The 9,651-nt window shown below is 40.7% G+C and overlaps 1 protein-coding gene across 2 annotated transcripts in view; it reads right to left on the bottom strand.

The window, feature by feature from the left end:
- Positions 1-378: 378 nt before the first annotated feature.
- Positions 379-9,651, bottom strand: part of mgat5 (alpha-1,6-mannosylglycoprotein 6-beta-N-acetylglucosaminyltransferase) — a 108,553-nt gene continuing 99,280 nt past the window's right edge. Inside the window, exons 14-15 of one of the 2 annotated variants that reach the window (XM_048598852.1) lie at positions 1,352-1,509; positions 379-1,003 (exon numbers count right to left, since the gene is read on the bottom strand). In XM_048598852.1, coding sequence (XP_048454809.1) covers positions 805-1,003; positions 1,352-1,509 — 357 coding nt within the window. In that variant the 3' untranslated portion in view covers positions 379-804. Of the gene's footprint in view, positions 1,004-1,351; positions 1,510-9,651 lie in introns of those variants that run through there. The other variant, XR_007262458.1, reaches the window with a different exon arrangement.

The raw sequence follows: 9,651 nt of genomic DNA, 5'->3' as shown, positions 1-9,651 counted from the left end.
CCATTAGTGATGCTGGTAAAGAAACCACACCTGAAAAGAACAGCTATCAGGATGCTTTGATCTGTTGCATGGTCACACTGGAACATTGTAATGGATCTTCGTTAACCTGGAAGTAAGACACTTTCAAAGAGAAAATCATTTTTGGATTTTTGCTGAACTAAAATTCAGAGCTTATTAAGCAGCCTCTTGCAGCATATTCAATTATCCAACGTTATTTATTGCTGCTGGAAAAGCTCAGCAGGTCTGGCAGCATTGGTGATGAAAAATCAAGAGTTAAACCTTTTGGGTCCAGTGATCCTTTCTCAGAACTGTTCTGAGAACCCAAAACATTAACTGATTTCTCTTCAAAGATGCTGTCAGACCTGCTGAGCTTTTCCAGCAACTTCTGTTTTTGATCATGATTTACAGCATCTGCAGTTCTTTTGGTTTTTATATTTATTGTTGTCTGAACTCAATTTTCATTTTGCATTTGTAACATGATTTTCTGAATTTAGAATATTTACTAGTTCACCTATAAGTCACATCTGTATACCAACTCTTCACAAAATCAGTTTTCTTCTATACATAAACTGTATAAGAAAGTTGAATAATTTGTCAAAGTTTCCATATTAAGATGCTCAGCAGGGATTCATTAATATATATTCTCTTCAAATGAATACTATAGTTTTAAATAAAAAAAACACATTTTCCTTCAATTTTTTGAGGGATGCCTTCAGAAACAATTAACCAAATGCTTGGTCCTTATGAAGACTTACTATCCCCTACCTTTAAGCACAATCTACTTTGGAAATGGATAAGCAACTGCTATACACATTCTTGGCATAGGGCAACTTGTCCTTTCATATAATCTCTGCATGGACAGATCCTTTTATGGTTTCCATTTGAACCTGCACAACTGAAGAGCAGCAAATCACTCTGGAAAAAGCAACGTTTCTTGTTTTCGTCATAAGCCGGAACAACAATATCATTCACAGATTCAAATGACAAGCATTCAATTCCATACCTGCATGTAATAAAAATATTTAAGTAATTTCATCAGATTTAATCTTTTACAACACAGCTATAATTAAGAATAAACACCCCAATAGAGCTTTGGTGTTAATTTTCCTGTGAAAGTACCTGGTAGACTAGCATAAACACTGCTCAAAAACATTAGCACTATGCATTACGTAAGTATTTGTTAGCCACTGTAAATGATGATTAAATCTAGGTTATATAAAATGAATGTACTATGAAGGAAACATCTTCACTGAGCAGAAATTTTGGTGATTGATTAACTTAGGAAACCATAAATAAGTTGCAATGAGTTTTATTTTCTGTTATTCATCAACAACTGCTTAAATATACTTACTTCTGCAAATCACTGTCTTTGTTCAGATGTTGAAAGAAGGAAGGTTCACATATGAGTTTATTTTCTTGACAGACCTGCTTACATGACTGCCTGGGAGCCGCAACTTTAACTTGGAGCACACTCAGTGGAGGCCACATCACCTGACCATGGCAGAAATCCTATAATATTTAGTTGAATATTGTGATCATAATGTAAATTCATTACGCAGACAGCAAAATAATATTTCTCACACAGGCAAACAAAATTAATTAGAACAGTGATATTTACTGCTGCAAATAATTGCACAGAACACCGTCAGCTTTAAATTGGTACATTTAAAGAAAAAAATTACTGCTGTACTTTCATGTTGGTCAGTTTCTGTTTAATTGAGAATTAAGTTACTTGTCTATTAAAAAAAAATTACACAAGTCCTAATGACCATAAGAAACAGGAACAGGAGGCTGCTCAGCCCCTCAGGCCTGCTCTGCCATTCAATAGGATCATGGCTGATCAGGCATTCCTCATGTCCACTTTCCTGCTCTTTCCCCATTACCCTTGATTTCCGTACTGATCAAGAATCAACCTTTCTCAGCTTTAAATAAACACAAGGATCCTGACCCCACAGTCCTCTCTGGCAAGGAGTTCCAAAGTCTCTTAACCCTTTGAGCAAAGAAATTCCTCCTCATCTCAGTCTTAAATTAGCACCCCTTTATTCTACAACAATGTCCTTTGGCCCTAGATTCTCCCATAAGCAGAAACACTTTCAGCATTTACTTTTGTCAAATTCCTTAAGATTTCTTAAAGAGGTGTTCAACAAGATCACCTCTTATTCTTTTACAATCTAATCAACGGAGTCTAAAGTTGTTTAGCCCTTGCTCACAAGACAATCTGAGTGAACCTTCTTTGAACTGCCTCCAATGAAATGATATATTTCCTTAAATAAGGGACCTAAACTGTTCAGAGTGCAACAGATGTGGTCTAATCAGCACCTTGTACAGTTGCAGTATGACTTCCCCACTCTTACTCCAATCTCCTTGAAATAAAGCAAACATTCCATTAAGCCTTCCCGATTACCTGTGGGGCCCATGGGCTAGCTTTCTGTGTTACGTACAATTACCTCTACTCCCTTCATACTGCAGCTTTCTGCAGATTATCTCTATTTAAATAATACTGTTCTTTGGTTCTCCCTTCCAAATGAACAACATATTTTCCCACATTTGTTTCCATTTGCCAACGTTTTCCCCACTTACTTAACCTATGAATATCTCTCTGTAATTAGTTTGTATTCCCCTCACAACCCGCCTTTCCACTTATTTTTAAATTGTTTCCAAATTTGGCTATGGTACATTCACCTCCTTCCTTCAAGTTATTAATATATACTGAAAACTGTTGTTGTCTCAGCACTGATCCTTATGGAGCCCCACTGGTTTTAGTATTAGAATTAGAAGAATTGGCTTTCTAGTCACGTGCACTCAAAGGAGTGCAGTGAAAAGTTTGCAATGTCGTTGCTTATGGTGCTCTCTTAGGTACTGGATACCTAGGAACAGATACTCAAGTATTTGTTATAGAATTGAAAGAATAATGAAGTCCAACATAGGAACACACAGTTTTTTATAAAAAATACTTGAATTACATGAAAAGTCCAGCATAAGAATGAAAGTCTTATAAAATACTCAAATTACAGTCCTTTTCACCAAGTCCATGCCAGCCCCTGGCCTCCAGACCGCACTCGGCTGAGTCTCCAGACCACACTGGGCTTCAAAACTCAAGGCTTCCAGTTAGCAAGGGCCTCGCCTCCCCCGCGACGGCCTCTGGTCCGAGACTCGCCCCCCTCTAGCTTGAAAAAGAACCCATCATCCCCACTCGCTGTTTCCTGCCCGTTAGCCATTTTCCATCCATGCCAATATACTACCTCCAACACCATGGTCTCTTATCTTATGACTTAACCTTTTGTGAGGTATCATGTCAAACACCTCCTGGAACTCCAAACACAATATATTTACAGATTCCCTCCTATGAACTGTGGTTGAGACTTTCTCGAAAAACTCTTCATTTAGTCAGTCATGATATCATGAAGCCATACTGATTCTGCTTGATTAGATTATAATTTTCCAAATGTGCAATTTCTTCCTGAATAAAGTTTCCAATACTTTTCCAACAAAAGGTGTTGGGCTAGTCAGACTGTAGTTACCTGCTTTTTGCTTCCCTTCCATTTTGAATAGCGGTGTCACATTAGCAGTTTTCCAGTGCACTGGTACTTCTCCAGGTTCCAACAATTTTTGGAAAATTACAACCAATGCATCCATTACCGCTTTTAGGATCCTAGGATGCCAGTTATCTGGACTGGGGACATACCTGCTTTTAGCCGCATTAGTTTGTCTAATACCACTTCTTTAATGATGGTGATGATACTTAATTCTTCCCCATATTCTTTAGTGTTAATGGAATGTTCAAAGTATCTTCCACCACAAAGTCTGATGCAAAATATCTGTTTAACTCCTCTGCCATTTTCTTGTTTCCAAAACCAATTTTTCCAGATTTATTTGCTAAGGGGCTCATGTTGACTTTGACCTCTCTTCCTTTTTATATTGAAGGTTTTGTCAGTGTTTTTTTTTTAAAACATTCCTTGCTCGTTTGCCCTCAGTTTACCTTGTCTGTTTTTATTATTTTTTAGTTCTCCTTTGCTGGATTCTGAATTTATCCTAGTCTTTGGGGTGATCACAGACATCGGCCTCCTTATATTTTTTCTTTCAACTTGATACTCTCCTCAACTTGCTTGGCGAGGTGCTAGAAGACTAGAGGTTGGCTAACGTGGTGCCACTATTTAAGAAAGGTAGTAAGAAAAGCCAGGGGACTGTACACTGGTGAGCCTGACATTGGTGGTGGGCAAGTTGTGGGAGGGAATCCTAAAGGACAGGATTTACATGTATTTGAAAGGCAAGAATGGAGGAGGGATAGTCAACATGGCTCTGTGCATGGGAAATAGTGTCTCACAAACTTGATTGAGTTTTTTGAAGAAGTAACGAAGAGGATTGAAGAGGGCAGAGCGGCGGACTGATCTACGTGGACTTCATTAAGGTATTCAATAAGGTTTCTCATGGTAGACTGGTTAACAGGGTTAGATCACATGGAATTGAGGGAGAACTAGCTATCAGGACACAGAACGGGCTCGAAGATAGAAGACAGAGGATAGTGGTGGAGAGTTGCTTCTCAGATTGGAGATGTGTGACCAGCAGTGTGCCACATGGATCGGTGCTGGGTCTGCTGCTTTTCATCATTTATATAAATGATTTGATTTGAATGTGAACAAAGGAGGTACGGTTAGTAAGTTTGCAGATGACACCAAAATTGGAAGTGTACCGGACAGCAAAGGAGGTTACCTCAGAGTACAGCAGGATCTTGATCAGATGGGCCACAGAGTGGCAGAAGGAGTTTAATTTAGATAAATGTGATTTTTTTAAAAATTCACTAATCAGAGGAGGGTGTCGCTGGCTAGGCAGCATTTATTGCCCATAGGGCAGTTCAGAGTCAACCACATTACTGTGGGTCTGGAGTCACATGTAGGCCAGACCGGGTAAGGATGGCAGTTTCCTTCCCTCGAGGACATTAGTGAACCAGATGGGTTTTTCCCCGACAATCAAAATTAATTCATGGTCATCACTATTTTCTTAATTCCAGATATTTTGCTGAATTCAAATTCCACCATCTGCTGTGGCGGGATTCGAACCAGAGTCTCCAAAACATTATCTGGGTCTCTGGATTAACAGTCCAGCGATAATAATACTGCTATGCCAATTAGTTTGTGGTTCAGATAGTAATCTGGAGATTACCACCTTTTTGGACTCAAAAATATAGCTACCCTATCAAATAAACAAAAACAAATTGGTGGAGAAACCCAGCAGGCCTGCAGCATCTGTGGAGAGAAAACAGAGATAATGTTTTGAGTTCAGTGACCCTTCTAGAAGCAACTAGCAAAAAAGGTGACATTTAATCTGATCGGGGATAGGAGTAAGGGCGAGAAAGGAAGAGTGAATGGATTGGTGGAGACAGAGCACGGAGGTGAAGGGGAGGTGGTGGGGGAGAAAGAGGGCAAAAAAAGGTGTAGGAAGACAAAGGCATTGCTCATAGTAAACCAGGGAAGAACAGATGCTACGTAAGTGATAATCTGGATTATGAGTAGTTGAAAATATGCTGGCTGTGCTGAATGCAACACATTTCCTGACAGGACTTGGGGTTGTAGGGGTAGGTACTTTACAGGTCACAACTGATCTCACAGCCCATCCATTCAATTTAACTAGATTATGGGATTACATTATACAATGCTTTTGCAAGTTGCAGCACCATAACCCAAAAAAAAAAGTAGAGATGATTCATAGCATGGAATTCAAATGTGACCAGTAACTTGAGAAGACCAGTAGATAGCAAGTAGAAAATTGACACAGGTTAAAGTTACTGTGGGACACAAAGTACTGTGATGAATCAGATTTGACATTCCTTTTTTTTTTCCCTCACCAATTGCTTGAATGCTGCAATAGCAAAATCAAAAGAGACTAAAGAAAAGTGAAGCATGGGTAGAACCCATGCTTCCCAATCTGATGACACCCAATCATTTACATTTAATTTAGCAAAGAAAAAAAATTGGGTCTAAAACTGCCAAATTAAAATGAGCATGAATCAGATGATTTTGAATAGTTGTGCTGAATGCGTTCTAAACATTTAAAATAAACGGCTGCTGTGGAAACAAAGGGAAACCGTGCAGGCATCTGGAGTCGGGAGTAAAACCTGTGATGAGGATTTTGGATGCAAGTGTTTGAAAATTGTTTAAAAATATGAAGAACAAGTCATAAGTCAAAAGTTGGTGACAGGAATCTAACCAAGGTGGCAATCTGTGCGTGAAACCGCAGGATATTGGATGGGTGTTGAATGAATACTTCGCCTCTGTCTTCACTTTGGAAAAGGAGAACATAAGTATGGAATTCAAAAAATGGGACTGTGAGGAACTTGCACAGTTTGACATAGAAAATGAGGATGTATTGGAGGCTCTGTTGGGCTTAAAAACAGACAAATCCCCTGGCCGAGATGAACTGCATCCCAGGCTACTGTGGGAGGTGAGGCAGGAAATTGCAAGGACTCTGGCTATGGGGAAAGTGCCAGAGGACTGGGCGGTGGCTAACGTGGTTCCACTTTTTAAGAGGGACAGTAGAGATGAACCAGGAAATTACAGACTGGTGAGTCTCACGTCAGTGGTAGGGAATCTATGGGAGAAAATTCTGAAGGAGCAAATTAATACCCACTTGGAAAGTCATTACTTAATTACAAATAGTCAGCATGGCTTTGTCAGAGGGAGGACATGCCTAACAAATTTATTAGGAATGTTTTGAAAATGTGATCAAGTGTGTGGGTGAGGAAAGTTCTGTTGATGTAGTTTATATGGATCTCAGCAAAGCTTTTGACAAGGTCCCACAAAGCAGACTGATTCAAAAAGTTAAAGCACATGGAATTCAGGCAAACTTGGTGAGATGGGTCAGAAACTGGACACAATAGGGTAGTGGTAGAAGGCCATTTGAGTGACTGGAGGTCTGTGTCCTACGGTGTAACACAAGAATCAGTACTGAGACCCTTATTATAGTCTATAACAAACAAATGATATAGATGAAAATGTGGGGGGAAAAGTTGAGCAAATTTGCAAATGACACCAAAACTGGTCAAGTGGTTAATAGCAAAGAAGATGGTTGTAGGTTACAAGAAGATATAGATGGGTTGGTCAGATGGACAGACCAGTGGCAGATGGTATTTAACCCAACGTGTGAGAAGATGCACTTTGGAAGAAGAAATGAGGAGGGAGTATTTAATGAATGGCAGAACACTGGGTAGCTTAGATGAACAGAGGGATCTGGGAGTAATTATTCAGATTCCTGAAGTCAGCAGAGCATATGAACAGGATAGTTAAGGCAGCATATGGGACACTTGCTTTCATCAGTCGCGACTTGAAGTATAACTGCAAGGAGGTAATGTCGGAGTTGTACAGGAGAGTTCATCAAGCTGCAATTGGAGTACTGTGTGCAGTTCTGGTCACCTCTCGACAGGAAGGATGTATTAGCACTAAAAGTGATAGAGGAGGTTCACCAGATGTTGCCTGGGATGGAGAAATTGAACTATAAAGGAGAAAGTAGATAGGCTTGGATTGTTTTCTTTAGAGCAAAGAAGCTTGTGGAGGGATATGATTGAGGTGCATAAGATTGTAAAGGAGTGTGGACAGGGTGAATAGACAGCAGCTGTTCCCCTGGGTTGAGGGGTCAATCATGAGCTGGCATGAGTTTTAAGAGCTGGCAGGAGATTCAGAGAGGATTGGGGGGGTGGGGGGGACCAGATAATGTAGAATGTTGTCAAAGGATACAGCAGGCTATATAGATATGTCAAGAAATGGCAGATTGACTTTAATCCAGATGGTGTGAGGTGCTGCACTTTGGGAGATCAAGTATTAAAAGGGAAAGTATACAGTTAAGGGCAGGACCCTGAACAACACTGATGTATAGGAGGAATCTTGGGGTTGAAGTCCATTGTTCCCTGGAAGTGGCCACACAAGTCGATAGAGTGGTTAATGAAGGTGAGTGGCATGCTTGCCTTTATTGGTCAGGGAATTGAATCCAAGAGTCAGGGTGTCATATTGCAGCTTTGCAGACTTTGGTTGGGTCACACTTAAGAGTATTGCGTTCAATTCTGGACGCCACATTACAGGAAAGATAGAGAGGCTTTGGAGAGGGTGCAGAAGAGGTTTACCAGGATGCTGCCTGGATTAGAGGGTGTGAGGGGAGGCAATGGCCTAGTGGTATTATCATTCGCCTGTTAATCCAGAGACCCAGAAAATGTTCTGGAGACTATGGATTCGATTCCAGTCACAGCAGATGGTGGAATTTGAATTCAATCAACATCTGGAATTAAGAACCTAACAATGACTGTGAATCAATAGTCGATTGTCGGGAAAAACCCATCTGGTTCACTAATATCCTTCAGGGAAGGAAACTGCCATCCTTACCTGGGCTGGCCTACATGTGATTCCAGAACCCACAGCAATGTGGTTGACTCTTAACTGCCCTCTGGGCAATTAGGGATGGGCAATAAGTGCTGCCTCACCAGCAACGCCCTCATTCCATGAATGAATAAAGATTAAAGGAGCTACAAGGAGAGGCTAAAAATACTCAGGTTGTTTTCTCTGGAACAGCGGAGGCTGAAAAGAGACTGGATAGAAGTCTATAAAATTGTGAGGGGCATAGATAGGGCCGACAGTCAGAATCTTTCTCCCCCCCCCTACCCCCCCGAGTTGAAATGTCTAATACTAGGGGGCATGGATGTAAGGGGAGAGGAGGCAAGTTTTATTTAACATAGAGAGAGTGGTCGCAGTCTACAATGCACTGCCAGGGGTGGTGGTGAAAGCAGATAGGATAGTGGTGTTTAAGGAACATTTAGATAAGCACATAAATATGCAAGGAATGGAGGGATATGGACCAAGGGCAGGTAGAAGATATTAATTTAATTTGTCTGACAAATTGGAAAGTCATGTCTGACAAGTCTTTGTGTTTTTCAAAGAGGTAACCAAGAGGATAGATGAGGGTTGGACAGTAGATGTGGTCTATACGAACTTTATAAAGGCCTTTGACTAGGTCCCACACAGCAGGCTAGTCATGAAGACTAAGTCGCATGGGATCCAGGGAGAACAAGCTAATTGGATTCAAAATTGGCTCGATGGTAGGAAGCAGACGGCGATGATTGAAGGTTGTTTCTCAGACTGGAGGCCTGCGACTAGTGGTGTATCACAGGGGTCAGTGCTGGGACCTTTGTTATTTACATAAATGACCTGGATGTGAATGTACAAGGCACGATTAGTAAGTTTGCAGGTGATACAAAATTACGAGGTTTCGTTGATAGTGAGGAAGGTTATCAAAAATTATAGAGGGATCTTGATCCGACGGGGAAGTGGGCTGAGATTTGGCAAATGCAATTCAAATGTAGATAAGTGTGAAGTGTTGTATTTTGGAAAGTCAAACCAAGGTAGGACTTGTACTATAAATGATAAGGTCTTGAGGCATGTTGTGGAACAGAGGGACCTAGGAGTACAAGTACATAGCTCAAAGCACCGTCGCAAGTAAATAGGATGGTGAAGAAGGCATTTAGCATGCTGGCCTGCATTGGTCGAGGCATTGAGCATAGGAGTTGGGACATTATGTTACAGTTGGCAAGGCAGCACTTGGGAGTTGTGTGCAGAGTTTTGGTCACCCTGTTATAGGAAAGACATAGTTAAACTGCAAAGTGTGCAAAGATGA

This window comes from Rhincodon typus, chromosome 7, assembly GCF_021869965.1.
Source record: "Rhincodon typus isolate 14 chromosome 7, sRhiTyp1.1, whole genome shotgun sequence".
Classification (NCBI taxonomy): domain Eukaryota; kingdom Metazoa; phylum Chordata; class Chondrichthyes; order Orectolobiformes; family Rhincodontidae; genus Rhincodon; species Rhincodon typus.
This window is presented reverse-complemented; position numbering and strand designations above follow the sequence as displayed.